This window comes from Dermacentor albipictus, chromosome 2, assembly GCF_038994185.2.
Source record: "Dermacentor albipictus isolate Rhodes 1998 colony chromosome 2, USDA_Dalb.pri_finalv2, whole genome shotgun sequence".
In the NCBI taxonomy this organism is placed as follows: Eukaryota; Metazoa; Arthropoda; class Arachnida; order Ixodida; family Ixodidae; genus Dermacentor; species Dermacentor albipictus.
This window is the reverse complement of record NC_091822.1, coordinates 54,754,627-54,770,784: the sequence shown is the minus strand read 5'-3', so window position 1 is coordinate 54,770,784 and position 16,158 is coordinate 54,754,627. Positions and strand designations below refer to the sequence as shown.

The 16,158-nt window shown below is 48.0% G+C and overlaps 1 protein-coding gene across 6 annotated transcripts in view; it reads right to left on the bottom strand.

The window, feature by feature from the left end:
- Nf1 (neurofibromin 1) overlaps positions 1-16,158 on the bottom strand; it is a 175,105-nt gene that overhangs the window by 116,389 nt on the left and 42,558 nt on the right. For all 6 annotated transcript variants that reach the window (XM_065431661.1, XM_065431663.1, XM_065431662.1 and 3 more), the window contains exons 11-17: positions 15,887-16,063; positions 14,995-15,123; positions 10,562-10,918; positions 10,223-10,426; positions 9,054-9,417; positions 6,208-6,281; positions 3,750-4,177 (exon numbers count right to left, since the gene is read on the bottom strand). In XM_065431661.1, coding sequence (XP_065287733.1) covers positions 3,750-4,177; positions 6,208-6,281; positions 9,054-9,417; positions 10,223-10,426; positions 10,562-10,918; positions 14,995-15,123; positions 15,887-16,063 — 1,733 coding nt within the window. The remainder of the gene's footprint in view (positions 1-3,749; positions 4,178-6,207; positions 6,282-9,053; positions 9,418-10,222; positions 10,427-10,561; positions 10,919-14,994; positions 15,124-15,886; positions 16,064-16,158) is intronic.

Sequence of the window (16,158 nt, the reverse complement as noted above, 5' to 3'; positions counted from 1 at the left end):
TGATATTTACAGAAATGGTAGTTTAGAAGACATACTGCCTGAATATGTGGTTTTCCAAAAGTCGACTTTTTCGCAATACTTCAGTTTTCAAAGGCCGCGTCCCCCCTTAGAACAAACAATGTACAGACTTTTTGCCCATTGCCATGACAATTTCGCACCTGCCAGCTGCATTTGCTCTCGAGAGCCCTACACTGTTACGTGTGCCACAAGATGCATTGCACAACTGTGAGACACTTGCAGCATGCCTAGCTAGACATTTCCTCTCAATAAAAGTACACAACACACCTTTCACACCAAAGGTAACCAAGAGTACGTCAAGCACTGAAGCACAAAAGCTAATGTCAAATCCTCACAAAGAAGAAGAAGATACTTTATTAATGAATGGTCCGGCAGCTTTAGTTGTGGTGGCCTCAGACGGCGGCTCGAAGTCCTTGGAATCGGGCAGCATCTTCGGCTTGCCGGACGGCCCAGAGCTGGTCTGCCAACTCTGAACTTTTGGGAGCCGCCTTCCAATGGCAGCGATGCCGATGAAGAAGGCCCCTGCCGTCTCCCGCAGCCGGCGCGTCGTCAGGAAGAAGCAAGCTTGAGGCTTCCGGTACTGTGGCAACAGCCACAATTACGGATGCATCGCTAACGGAGGTGGTCTCATTACCGCGGTTGCCGGCACATTCCAAGAGCATGTGTCGCAGCGTTGCTCTCTGTCCGCAAGCTTTACAGGCATCTGTTGAATATAAGCCCGGGTAGCAGTGTTGTAGGATGGCGGAGCTAGGGTAGGTGTGTGTCTGGAGCAAGCGTAAAGTTACTGCCTCATTCCTGTTTAATTTATCATGTGGTGGCAGGAATGTGCGTCTTTCGAGTCTGTAGTGTTGGGTGAGGCCTCTGGACCTGATCAGGCAATCGCCCCACGCCCATTGCGATTCTTGTTGCTGCATTTCTGTTGTAGTGTCCCGATCCGGCAGATCCGATGTCCTGCTCTCGAGGGCGGAGGCGGCGGCCAGATAATCTGCGGCGGATCGACGTGTGGGACCTCGAGCTGTGGCTTGGGCCGCCTCGTTGCTCGCTAACGGGACATCAGTGTGTGCCGGGATCCAGAGGAGGAAGACCATAGAATTTTGGGGTTGCGAGGGCGATGACGAGTTGCCGTCGTCACAAATTTGGAGTATGCAGGCCGCTTCCTGCAAGACGCGAACCCGCGCAAAGCCGCGGATTGCCGCCTGTGAGTCGCTGATCACGATCGCAGCGTTCGGCACTGCGGCCAGCCCTAGGGCTATCGCGGCTTCTTTGGCCACCTCCGTGTGTGCCATTCTCACCGTGGCACTTGCGAGGCACTTACCCGTGTGGTCTACAACAGCGATCGCGTGTGTGCTTCTCCATTCTCCATATCACACAGCATCTACGTACACCGCCTAGTAGCTGTTGCCAAACTTCTTCTGAAGGTCTCTTGCTCGTTTGGTGTGTCTCCCAGGGTGGTGCGTCAGATGCAGGTTCTTGGGAAGCGGCGGGATGATCAGGCAGTCGAGGACCAAACTGGAACCGCCGTCTTTTCTCCATGCTGAGTGTGGTACGTGATGAAGAGCGACTTGAAGATGCGTCGACCTGTCTTTGATTTAGATAATCATTCATATTGCGCAATGCCGTGCGCCTTGGTTAACTCGTCAAGTGAGTTGTGAAGTCCGAGCTCTAGAAACTTGTCGGTGCTTGGGTTGAGTGGAACGCCGACCCCCTTCTTGAAAGCCTTTCTTATCATGCATTAGACCTCGTTTTTTCCGCACACTATCCACTTCAGGTAGGGGCAACATACGTTATGTGGCTTATAGCGTACGCCTGCACGAGACGGATTGCGCACTCTTCACGCATACTATTGCGTCTATTCATGATGCAACGCAAGAGTTGGTTCGTGTCATCTACCGAACGACGAAGTGTTTGCACCGTCTCTCCATTATGGCCGTTTGCCTGCAGGTGTAACCCCAGGATTCTAATTTTGTCTACGTGCGGTACAGGAGTACCATCTGCCAATATAATGCGTATTTTGGAGTATTCCTGTTCCTCATCGCGCAGGTTTTTACGACCTCTCCTTGTGGGTTTGTAGATTAAGAGTTCGGACTTGGTAGCTGAACACTCGAGGAACATTCCACGCAAGTAATTCTGGACCGCATCTACTCCTGCCTGTAGCGTTCGCTTGACGTGACCGTCACATCCTCCCCCAGGAACCCAGAGGGTGATGTCATCCGCGTAAAGACTGAGATGCAATCCTTCTACTTCTGTTACTTTCTCGGGTAGACCGAGTAGAACTAAATTAAAGAGTAATGGTGATATAACGAATCCTTGCAGCGTGCCGGACGGACCCGTCTCAAATTCCGGCAATTTCTCGTCGCCAACGATGATGCATGAGCGCCTGCACATGAGGAAATCTCTAACGTAATTATATGTTTTTTGACCTGGTCCTAATGTTCTAATTGTTTTTCAGATCGCTTCATATTTAACGTTATCAAAGGCCTTTTTAATATCTAGGCCGAGAATTGCCTTAGTAGAGCTGGTAGTGTCATCTACGATCTGGTGTTTAAGCTGAAGCAATACATCCTGTGTGGAGAGGTTGCAGCAGAATCCTAGCATGGTGTGCGGGAACGCGTCACGGTCTTCGAGAAAGTCGGTCACGCAGGTGAGAATTGCGTGTTCCATGAACGCAAGATGTAAGCGAAATCAGTCTTAGATTATTGAGTGTAACTTGCTTGCGGGCTTTGGAATCATAATGCGGGCCCGTTCCCGCGCTTTGGGAAGGGAGCCCCCTTGCCAGCACTCGTTGACATACGTCGTGAGGCAGATTGACTCATCGTCTAGGTTACGCAGTCTTGGTAACCCGGTCCGTGCCGGGCGCCGATCGGGTGTTCAAACAGGACTATCCGAATTTCCGCTTCGCTAAATTCCGCGTCCAGTTTGTCGTTCGTGACGCCATCGTATTCGGCGTGTTGGATGTTTTCAGCCTTCTTAAAGTAACGGTTACCTATTGCGTCGAGGAAGTTATCGCCTTTATAATCTCTTAGTAGTCTACGAGTCTTGTGGTCTTGGGTGGCCCCAGTCTCCTCCGGATCTAATAGGTGTCGAAAGAGGTGCCAAGCGCTCGATGTGCTCTTCGATGTCTCTGTGTAATTATGCTATACGTTTGCGCAACGCATTATTATGTCTGACATTTCCATCTCTTTAGGACTGCTCGCGTTGCTTTCCACTGTGTAGGAGCCTACTGTCAATCATTTTGAGGTTCGCCTCAGGCGGAATGTCGCTTGTTTCAGCGTCTACGTCCCTTCTGAGCATCTCGGTCCATTCGTCTATGTCCGAAATCAGCTCGTCACCTCGCCCCACTTCTCGTTTCTTGCAGAATGTGTCCCACTTCCCAAGTTTGAGTTTACGGCCTTTGCTTTCAGGGTTAGTCCCATGTCACAAAGAAAACAAAATCTTTTGATGTTGCCACTCGCTTTGCAGTCTGCAGTGTTGGTCCCATGCCCTCTGGGAATAGAATGAACAATTACAATTGCTGGTGGCTATGTTTCAGACCAATTGATTTAGGGGCCATTTCTTTTAGTGAACGATGATTGGCTAAGGCAGCGAGAAGTGTGCCTACTATTCCAGCGAGTCAATATGCTGGATACCATTTCGCGTAGTATGCGTAAAAGTAAGTGAAGGCACCCCCAAAAGTGATCGCTCCAGAGTAAAGCACCTGGCCCCCTTGACAACGTGACAGAACAGCAACTCACTGTGTGACGGGGCAGAACTGGATGTCCTGTCCTGGCGTGAGCATTCCTCCGCCACCTCCTCCGGCCACCCCAGCCGTAGCACCTCCTCCCTTGGTGCGGGCGTCCAGGGAAGTGAGGGTACCGGTTCCCCCTCCCCCACCGCCGTAGAGGGACGACCGGCAAGAGGGCACCAGAGCCCGAGAGGACGAGGACGGTGACCTGCGCTGCAGGCACACGCCCCCGAGGGCACACAGGAAGCCCGTCATGTTGGCCCACTCGTTGAGCTGGTCCTCAAGCTCGTGCTCGGTGCTCTGGTGGGAGGCACGCCGCTTGCCGATGGTGCGGTGCAGCGACTCACAGATCATCTGGCCTTCCTCCAACTTGGACTTGGGGTAGCTTACTAGTAGCTTGGTCACTGCATCCCAGTTCATGAATGTGTCTTCCCATGCCTGCGTCCATGCAGTCACGGAAAAAGTGAATCCGTGAGAACAGCCAGTGACTTCAAAGTCGAAGAGCACCTCATAGTTTTTGTAGGACAACACCAGAGGCAATGCAAAAAATTTCGAATGTGTCTGTATCTAAGCGAGTTGGCACTTAGTCAAGGTAAACTGTAAGCCCAATTTGCAAGACAGGAGAAAACATGAAAGAACAAGAGACCATGAACAAAATTCAGTTGATAGCCAGCAGTCCGTCTAGCTTTTTTTGTGATGTCTCTCGCTTAGCAATTCCGCTGACTACTATGGAAAGTAGGCAAGTAAAGTAGAACCTCGTTGATACAATCCCATTTCGTGCGATTTAATAGCACCAACGTTCGCAACCGAAAACAGAAGAAATGACCCAATACAGTTGCGGTTCTATTTTACCAGTCGATACGTTCCAAGAAAACACGGTATTTCAGAACCAATGTTCAGTACATTGCTAAAGCGCAATCATATGATATGTTTTCCAGCTGCTAGATCCCATGTAAACAGGAAAAGGCGGAAGTGCGCAATTGAGAACAGTAGCCGCCCATTGCAGCAGCTTCCCCGAAGTACACGCCCGTGTCCCGTGAAAACAGCAGCACCCACTCAGTCTCCTATTTCGATACCAGCAAATCTCCTCCTAGGTCATCGCACCCTGCGTTCATAGCTGTCACCGCCAACCCTATTGCGATAAACATTTTCACACATCTGTGACACAGGGCACGTGGCATAGTGTTACTGGATGCACATTGCATGCTTTTAAGATAACCCGTATACACCACCGCTCTGATGCAAACAGTGCAAAATAAGCGCCATGTTTCACTCTGCTGGCATTGTTATCTAGCATGGCCCACCGGTGTGGTTTCGTTTTGGTTTTCCATCGCTGTTCTCTTCAAACACTGTGCGATAGGAAAATGACAAGATGTGTCTCAGGCCGCTCAGGCCCCACTAGCCGATGCGTGTTGGCGCCTCGTGCCGCAGCCATGCATTCCAAGTGAGCACGTCAAAATTTTCCGCTAAGGCGCCCTGCTCGGCAAAGCTGCTGATCCAGGCTGAATATGAGCGCAAGCGTAATGCTTGCCAAAACCGCAAAAATGACATGTGCGTCGGGATGCTCGAGCCACACCAACTCAGCGCGTGTCGGTGTCTCGTGCTGCAATGCTTTGCATTGCGTAAACGTCAGCTACAGTTGAGTCTGGCAAATTTTAAATGCATAAGCGTGTCTACGCCTACCCAATGCGAACTAAACCATAAAAACGCAGCGCAGACGAAGCTATCAGCACTCGGCGCACTGCGTCCCCATTGCAGATCGCTTTCAAGATTGGGCCTGCACGGCCACGGGGGCCCTATCTTTCTTTCCAAGCTTCTGTGCTTGCATGGTAATGCTCGTCAACAAGGGTATTCCAGATGCAAGTTGTGACAACATACAATTGGAATGAAGATTATTAAGACCGTATTTCTGGCATGTGGTATGCTCCTATCATTGTGCCCTTCACTGTATTATACCTGCCAACCTTTGAGCTAATTCCACAGGCAAAATCTGAAAGGGTGGACTGCATTTTTTTTTATGTTCGCACTAAGCAAACATCTTTTGCAGATTACATATGCACTTTATTAGCAACGATTTACCTTTAGACACAGCCCACAAGCAGCAGCAAAGTTTGAACAACTCAAACTGCCAAGCAATCCCAGTTTTCAGATCACATCAACTTTTCTGTTGCCGATTTCCCCTGTCTCGGGAACTTGTTGGAATAAACGTGATCTACCTAAGTAGGTACCCTTCTGGTGCCCTTTCACCATCAGAAGACACCTAAAGGCACGGTCGGAGACTGACGAGCGAAGCTTTTCCTTGAACAGAAATCATTTTTCGTAAAGCTTGACGTAACACTCGTAAAATCACAGAATGAGCCCAAATTCCTAAACTTTACGGGAAATTCGGGAGAGTTGGCAGGTGCAGTTTTGGCATATCTCAAAACGGTGACTTCACTGCTGAGCATGTGAATGCAAACGATGCTCACCAGGGAGCATCCCTGGGTGCAGTGCTCGATCTTCCTGAGCAAGGCCATGATCCGCTTCTGCAGCACTGCCCGACCTGGAAGTAGAAGAAGAGGGACGGTGTGCTAAGGACAAGTATCTGCACGGTAAGACGGGTGACTGTGTGACAGCCTCCAACGCAATTTTTAAAAAGTACATAATAAGTTTACTGCATATGTTCCTGCTCAAATTTCGCAGACAATTTGCATTTTCATGGTCCGGATCATTCAATATAACATTTAACACTGTTACTTGCCTGGTTTGACCCGACAAAAACTGTGAATCTGCCTTTATCTGGGCCCCTCACAATAAGACATTTAAAACATGGTAGCTATGCCCCTTCCAGTATCTGGACTGTGGCAAAGCAACACTGGTTTTCATAGATCACTTGGGGGAAGGCAGGTGTGATGTGGACACTAAGAAGCCTAGACAAACACAAATTCCCACCTTTTTTGTTGACAAACATGGCAGGTAACCCTGCCAAGTGTTGAATTGAACAATGATAAAGAAAAGAGAGGCTCAATTTGTAGTTTACCCTATCAGCACACAACAGTGCTCGAAGCACTCTGCTAGCACTTTATATGCTAATAGGCTAAAATGTAATGCGGTTAAAGCTCGCTACATCAAAGTCAGTAAAATCAGCAATTTGCTTCTTTACACTCAGACTCAACTATTTATGCAAATAAGTAGTCTCCAACAGATATTTGTTTCACGAATGAGGAAGCAAAATTTTCCAAGTTATTGGGCAATCTGAAAAAAGCAAATCTGAATGAGAAAAGAATTTATTTTGTTAAATTTGAGAGTCGGCAATGAGGACTAAATGCACCAGAAGACGGCGCACACGATGCCAGGCCATCTCAACATGCCCACTCTTTTTCTTTGCACTGTTATGAGTCACTGAAGAAACAAGGGAATAAAGAAAAAGACGAAGATAAAGAAAAAAGGAAGAACAAGACATTTAATTGGGAAAGAGAGCAAGAAAGCACGAGGTGGCAGAGACAAAGAGAAAGAAGACGTGAGAAAATAAGGAAGTGGCCAAACAAAAAGAACTGAATATCTGAACGGAAAAGATGCTGAAAAATATGTCTGGAACTAGTGGCCAGTGCCGTGAAAGGACATGTAGCAGAAGGAAGCAGCCCAGCTTCGTTCTGGGATGACAAGCAGGATAAGGAGCTGGAGGCTGGACGTGACGAGTGGCTCATGGAGGCGGCGGAAATCAAGCAATTATGCTGGCCCGGCTGCGACCCGCGGGTCCAGCTGGCGCCCCACCAGGGACCAACTACAGGCTGACGGCACCATTTCTAAGAGTCCCTGCTGTACCTACGATCTGCAGGCTAGCGGAGTCGGCCAGGCGACCAAGGTGCATCCCACCATCCAGACCTTCTGGCCAGAACTGTGGGCCGGACCGCGGAGACAGCGATGCTGAATGCACAATGCGCATCGATGGGCCCGACGACCTTTCATCGGAAACAGCAATGACGAGGCGACACAGAAACGCTAGTGGACTCAATGCAAATATTCTGAAGTTACCAGTACATTGTGTGCGAGCATTCCCTGAAAGCACAGCGCGTCGCATTTGCTGAACTGATAACTCAGTTCAGGGAATGCGTCGAATTGCTCATGCTTTGTGTAGTTCGTTGTTTATTAGAGTTTTCTATTGGGTTCATAGTTTGCGTTCATTGATGATAGAGCCTTTTTTCTTTTTTTTTTTAATGTTCATGCCCCATAAAGGTTTTTCGCAACTCAGACATTCCTTACGTCATGTTTACTTCTAAACCAGGGCACACAGGCTGCATATGTGCCCCCAATCCCTCCCCCTTGCTCCCTTAGAAAGACTGTGCTCATCAAGCCACCATTTTTCTCGGCTCACCCTCGTATGCTTTCACTCGCACCCAAAGTATACAGTGCGTGGGGTGCGACAGTTTCTTGTCGCACTTGGACTTTATAGGGAACGTGAGAATATGGTGATGCTCCGCTTCGATGGTTGCTCTTGGTTGCACGTCACACCTGAGGGGTGCGTTTGCAAACAGCCACTTATAATTCAACCATTTGACCATTTGCCTCCTCGGGAGTTTCCATTTATTGCCTTGGTATTCTTTCGCCGCAGCAGTGAAAATTTTTTTATATTGAAATGCTGTATAAACACACCTCATTATATTTAGACTAAATAAATGGCGCTCTATGGACAAGAAGTTATAAAAAGTTAAAATACTTCGTTATAACAAGATGTTAGAACTGAAGTTCATTATGATAAGGTTTAACAGAAGCAAGAGGCCCAAATTTACACTCTTTCAAATTGATTTTTATACATTGAGTAGCACAGAGTGAAGCAAGGAAGAGCATAGAAGAAATCAGCTTTTCTCTTTTTGATAGAAAAGTAGAAACAATAAAAAAGGGAAACGAAAACGGACAAAAAGATAGCTCACTGCAAGTGACAGCCCCAAACAAAGAGGCTCTTGAGGTTTGTCCGAGAGAAATTCTACCATAACATACAGTGTTTCAGGCAAGCAAGCAAGGCTGCAGTGGACTTTATCTGAGAATTTCATTTTAAAGGTAACGGTTCACCTGCTGTGTGATGCTGATAAGGATAGGAACTTCCAACAGAGATATAAACCAGTACAATGTTTAAGCAACTACTTCGGCCACCAGGCAGTTTAGTATGTGCCAGCTAAGCTCTGCCACTCATACACTTGGTGCGGTGTAGCTAGCAAAGCTGGTAGATGGCAGAGACAGTACCAGAAATGGTGGAGCAGTAGTCCCACACTGTAACTCTCCTATACAACCTCGAAACGCAACAACGGTGAAAGAAGAAGGTGGTGTCGTTGCATACCAGTGGTGAGCACAGTGCTGGCGGTGGCCAGCTCTTGATAGACGTGGTAGTTTGGCAACAGGTAGGTGACGGTCAGGTCGTCCTGTCCACACCGTATGTCGGCCTCCTCGCAAAGCAGGGCAAAGCAGGACATGGCGACGAGGACGGCGTCAATGTCAACGCTCCAGAGGTACATGAAGAAGACGACCTCTAGCTTGATGTGTGCCTGCTTGCAGATGGCCACGTGGGAGCCCAGGTTGGCATACTCGCGGTGCCGTGCCAGGAAGGCGTTGCGGCACCGCAGCACCTCGCGCAGCCACCGCAGCACATCTGTGTAGCCGATGATCTGGTGCTGGATCAGCTTCTGTGAGATGGAGAACAGCGCCTGCGCACAGAAAGAGACGAGGAGCATTCAGCAAGTGTTCCCTTGCACTGCAGTGCGATTAACGAGCCTGTATGTGCAATAACAAACACTTCTAGGCGCAAATGGACATACCGCTCACATGACATATGCAGAAACAAGCAGTACGACAAGCCCTAGAGACTTGGGGTGAATTGGGTCAGCAAGCAAAGACGTTGGCGAGCCTGCAAGCAAGGCTATCACTCCAAGAGAATAAAAGATAACCGATTTCACTTTGTGCAGCCCAACATGGATATAACAATATATGGGAGAGTAGCAGCAATACATGGCCAATTGTGTCATTTATGTGTGCCACTTCTGTTCCGTGAGTTGGCTTGTTAGTGGAGGGCTATTCGCAGTAGAACTTAGAATGGGCAACTAGCTCAATAAAGAGAAGAAAATAAAGAAAATTGATATTTTACGACATGCCCATTTGCAGCTGGGTCCATACACATTTAAAAGCACAGAAGCATGCATTTGGTACTGTTACTGTTGCAGTGGCGCAAGTGGGACAAAAACAACCAACGCTATTAGGTTAATAAGGAGAGTGAACTGAGAAAGCCGGAACTGATTCGTGTTGAAAATTTAGCACTAGAAAGGATGAAGGCAAAGGAAGAACACACCACGAGCACTTACTGACAACTGTAAGTTATCAGTACCCGCTTGTGGGGTGTTCTAAATTTTCAACATGACTCATTAGGTCTTGTGTTCCCCAAGAGAATCCATCAAATGGCTGGCTAGCTCAAGCAATGAAATGAAGCAGCGCACCGCACCATTGCGGTCCACCGACCTGTGAGGAGAGGTCCCAGCAGGTGTTGATGGGTGCCTCGGGGTTCCACCGCTCGATGTGCTCGGGCAGGTGCAGCACTCGCAGGGCCTCCATGGCCTCCTGCGCCAGGTCCTGCATGCTGGGCGGCTGGTGCACCAGCGACACCAGACCGTTGATCAGCTCCAGCGTGCTGCTCTGCACCTCGTGGCCAGCCTTGCCCTGGCTCTGCACGAGGCACAAGGGGAAGAAGCTCATCACGCAACGCTCGGAGCAAAGCGCACAACTGGAACAGCTGTGCTGCTGTGCAGATGGTGCAGGTACTCCCTCCCCCAAGCAGCTGCAGCAGCAGGGGGCACTCACGTTGAGCATGAGCATGGGGTCGGCATGGATGAGCCGCACCATGAGCAGCAGCAGGTTCTTGTAGGAGAGCTGCTCCTCGGTCTTCTCCTTGAATTTGAGAGTGCTCACTTTCTCCTTCAGCGTCAGGCTGGGGATCATCTTGGCAGGTCCCCCCGAGGAGCTCCCGCCGTGCGAGACGAACCCTTGGGTGACGCGGTTCAGGGTGTCGGTGAACATGTGCCGCAGCTCGGGGGCCTTGGAGTAGAGCAGGTCCACCTGGGGCCACCAGGCCAGCCGCGGCTGGCTCACCACGCGCAGGAGGGAGCCCAGCAGCACGTGCTGGTACGTCCAGGTGGGGCCGCCGGCGTGCAGGCACACCTGCGCACACGCGTGCACACAGCAGCAGCCTCGTCAAGCCCAAAGACACGCCCATATATTGTTGTCCAGTGACAACAACTGTTGTCATTCTTCTGAGTTAAACGAAAAGAAAGAAGTGAGCCAGGTCTAAAGAACATTGTAACTCCCCCAACCACAGCACGGTATAGTTCCATAAACAGAAAACAATGCAGCAGATCAAACGTGGCCTGTTGGAATCTATAGCAAAGCTTTCCGAAGCTTTCGAGTGGGCTTGGAGGCACAAACACAATGGGACGCTTATGCAACTTTTTCCTTGTACTACAGTTACTGTCCAGGGTAGCAGATCACCCGGATGGTTCTGTTGGCCTTCAGTCACCTGACGGGACTACCGCCTACGACTCATTCTTCAACTTGACCAAGGATTTGGGCCAAAGCCCTGCCCGTCCAACCGGACCAAACAATTTCCGCCAAGACGAGCACATATGGCCTCTCCTCAAACCTTCCCACAACTGTGCAAGCCCAACTTCTTCGAGCGCATCACCGACAGAACTGATAAAACCCAGCTGTCCACAGCGCTTCGCCAGTGGGCTTGGAGGTATGAACACGATGGTATGCTTATGCAACTTTTTCTTCATAATACATGTAGACAATTTAACTAAATTACCTTATGCCTGCTTTAGGTCTGTTGGCCCCTGAATTGTGCTTCCAAACCACAAAGCACTGTTCGAACCTTTTTCGTCCTTGCTGTTAATGCATGCGGGGATATTGACACAAACCCTGATCCAGCTACTGATGACGTGCCTAAAGAGTTACTAAAAACAGTCACCAGAAGGGGAGCCAAGGGGCTTGATTTTTTTAATCATGATTATATAAAGCCAACAGTCAATGAAGTCAAGGAAAGAATCGGGGAAACTAGCTGTGGTTGAAATTGAAACATAGAAAATAATAAAGAAAGGGAAATGAAAATGTATGAAAAGCTAATGTGTCGCCAGTGGAATCCGAGCCCACAACCTCCGCATTACGCATGCGTTGCACTACCAATTGTGCAACGGCGACAGCTATCAATCCATCCACTAACTTGGGTATTTATGTTTACTAGATCTAGCCCTAGGAGTGTTAGCCAGCACCAATCAGAGCCATGGTGGGCAGGTATGGTACATCCTTCTTTTGCCCAATGGCGTCACGTACACGTGATCTTAGGAGAGGGGGCACGTGGCTAATGAACCCTCGTACGCTACTCAATGACATCAAGGCTGCCAGATTCGAGACCCTCGCTTCTTCTCTCATTTATTCATAGCCCACTAGCAGCACTTCATATTCACATTAGCAGCGGCTTGGCCCACAGAACGTAGAAGCTCTGAACTTATCGGGGACTATCGAAATGTGAACTTTTTAGCAATAAAACCCCAAGCTCTTCCATTTGTTGAAGAGTTTTTACTTAGCCCCTTCAGGGTCAATGCCGTAAATATATGGCGCTGCGAACAAGTCCAAAATTGTCGGTGCCGTATATTTACGGCGCCATCTGTACATTTAAAAAGGATGCCAATTTCCTGACTTTTTCTTTCCCGGCATGTGCTGCCACTATGTCAGAATACACAGAATTTTTTTCTCGCGCCTCCCTCTCTTGGTTCTCACTGCATGGTTTGTTTTAGAGCTAGTTTGCTCTAAAACACAATTTTAGAGTTTGCAGAAGTTTGCACAATTGCTTTTCTGGGGGGCCCATGGGTGCTCAGGAAGCCAGGGTAAGTAGTAATGAAGAAGATCCCCGAGGGGAACTTCAGACTAGCATCACCGTCAATAACGGAAAAAGGGGGAAAAGAAGAAAGCTTGCCATGCAATAGGCTACATAAACATGCAAGGTGGCAGAGGAAAGGAAAAGTCGGTAGAGATTTGTGTAGTAGGCTTCACATCAGTGCAATCGGCGTCACCTCCTGTGCCTTCACGAGAGCCAAGTGGTGCGAAGAAACGCGGTTCGTTTCTTTGACCTCCATGGTGACCTCCGTTGGCGGAGATCGCCAACACAGTGACCACGTCACTCTTGCACAAATCAAAGCAAATCTGACCGCTTTCAGGCGTAGTATGAGGCAGGGCATTATTGGAGATTTTTTTTCTAAGCTGCTTTAAGTCTAATACATTTTTTTTTTTTGGAGGGGGGGGGGCTGAACAAATTTTTTACGCAAATTTTTCAGACTATTTCTCGGTCCCTGCGAGGTCTGGAAAATCGGTCAGTGATTGTATGTGGCTTTTTTAGACATAACCGGAGCATATGACATGGACTGCAACATTTTGTGGGATATTCTGGAAGGGGAAGCCTCAGGTTACAACTATATACAGCCTTTGAGGGAGATTTACTGGTAAAATAGCACTTGCATTGAATGGGAGGGGATGAGGAGCGAGGAGAAAGTTGATATCAACCAATCAACAAGGGACTGAGACAGGGGTGCCCTCTATCCCCACTGCTGTTTATGATGTACACGGTAAGGCTGGAACGGGCACTAGGAGGAATTGATACCGTGTTTAATCTCTCGGACCAACAGGCGAGCACAATAGTTGAGCAGCAACTTCCAGGTTTGTGTTATGCCAATGATATTGTGTTGCTTGCTAACAAACAAAGTGATATGCAACGTCTGGCTATCTGTGGACAGGAAGGTGAGAATTTAGGATTGAAATTTAGCATTAAAGATCAGGTTTTATAGCATTCAATGAAAACAGTGAACAGACAGTGTCAATTCAGGGCCAAGAAATACCTCGGGAAAAGAATATAAATACCTTGGTATATGGATAAACGAAGGCGATAGGTAGATGTATGGAGACGCAGGATAAAACAATAACAGTAAAGGGGAAGAAAAACGGTGGCACTAATGAAATGGAGAGCGCTATGGGGATACAATAGGTACGAGGTGCTCCGGGTTACATGGAAAGGTGTAATGGTTCCAGGACTCACATTTGGAAATGCGGTTATATTTGCTTGAAGTCAGGGGTACAATCGGGACTCGATGGCAATCAAAGGTAAGTGGGACGCCTCGCACTGGGCACTTGCGGGAAGACTACTAATGAAGCTGTGCAGGGTAATGTAGGCTGGACAAGTTTCGAAGTGGGGGAAGCTCAGAGTAAAATTGATTTTGAATAACAACTGAGGAATATGGCTTACAAGAGTGTTCATATATTTGTACAGGAAAACATTAACTCACTGTGCAGGAAAACAACTAGGAACCTAAGCAGAAATTATGTGACTGGTATGGTCATCAACATGGCAAAAAAATAACATCAAACGTAAAGTAAGAGAGGCTGAGACAATCTCATGGGTGGTAGCAATGGAAAAGAAACCTGCTATGAGTGAATACTTAAGAGGAAAAAATGAGGTCAGGAAAGAAACAATTTATGATAACTCAAACGGAAGCTCTTTACATTTTGAAGCGAGCTCAGGCAGCCTTAGAACGTGTAGTTATAAAGCGATATACAACAAGTATGAAGAAGCACATGCTCTCTGAGGTAAAGCTAAGGAAACGATAGAACATGTTTTTTTAGAATGTGAAGATATCTACTGAGCTGCTGGTTTATGCTCCTCTGGCCTCCTTGAAGCCCTTAGGTTGAGGGATAGCGAGACTTTGTTTTGACCGAATTACTTTTCTTACTATTAGCTCTTTTGAAATAAGCTACATTGAGCAGAACTCTTATGACCTTTTCGTTTCAGTCTACTGTTGAAGAAAAACTGCTCAAACTGCTCAACGGGCTTCCGTCAAACACTGAACTTCAATTTGCATTCTGATGAATTTGCTAACCTCATTACCATTCAACAATTGTACACTTCATTACCATTTGCAGCAAACAACCTTAGTAATTGCATCTATCCAGTGTTAAAATAGATGAGATGTCAGTCTGTGTTCACCACATTCCTTTCTTTTCAGTGTGAAACACACTGTCGCAGTTATCTAAACCTGTGTTACGACAGAATGCTTGTCTATCAAGTGGTGCACCCAGATTCCAGCACGGGATGACATCAGGTCCCATAGTCGGCACAAAATTCGAACTCCCACACAACAGTTATTCACTGTGAAAGAAAAAAAAAAAGAAGAAGAGCAGGGCAGGGATCCAACCTTGAGCGCCTCGTTGTTGTGCGGGTTGATGCGGAAGCAGGAGACGAAACAGTCGGTCATGAGCTCCACGTCCTGGGCCACCGTGGCCTGGCTGCGGACAAACGGCTTGGCCGGGTTGAACAGCAGCAGCTGCACAGCGACACACGGTTGCAGCATGCAGAAGCAAATGAGACACAAAGGCATCCATCCATACACCAGCACTCAAGGTGGGGAGAGTTGTCTTGCATGCCTCACTGCAAAGCACTATGGCAGACAGCACTACAGTCAACAATACAGACAGAAGTGAGTATAAACACCAAGAGCACGCAGAATAAGCACTTCTGTAGGCTTGCAGATTTATTGTTTCTTTACTGCATGGTGCACTCTGCAGAATGCATTTTAGCACCTTTGTTTGGTGTCTCTCATTATGTCATTGTCATTATGTGCTAACTCATTTTGAATTTTCAGCCTGAGTCTTGTTGGAACCTGGCATCAGATCGCTTAATGAATAAGACGGCACATTAAACTGGTTCCTATCATGCTCTGACTTGATTTGCAGCTGCACGGTACTCTCCCAAGAGTGGATCTAAACAAAGTTCACCTGAGCCAAATGTTCGGCTGTTCCCAGAGAAATCGAGAAGCCACATGACAAATTCTGCCAAACCTTGGTTGTGCTTCCTGCCTGAAGGCGGAAACACCACCATGCACTCAGAGCTGAAGCATGGCACTCTGAATGAATCAGGTGAACGTGCTCAATTTAAAACCGCAAAATTGAAAGCACACCACCAGAGAACTCTAATGCACCCGAAAGCAACCAGTCATCGGATGTACCATAAGCCCTCTCCCCATATGTGTCCTCAAAAAAGCCGAGGGCACCTAAGCACTACTTGAGAAAACCATTTGTTTCTCATACCTTGAGGTCATTGATGACCACTTGGACGAGGGCAAAGACAACGTTGTTGCTGTCCAGGATGTTGATGTAAGTGGACGCTTTGCAGAGCTTGACACATGTCACGGCTGCAGCTTCTGTCAGCTGCTTGCTGGTGCCATGTGGCACCAGGGCTTTCTTGACATTGTCAATGAACTGCCTCTGCACATTAAATGGCCCAGAGAAGCTTGCTGTAACCACACACTCGTGGTGTATTTACAGAAGTCAACATGTATTAGCCGACTAAGGTCACAGGG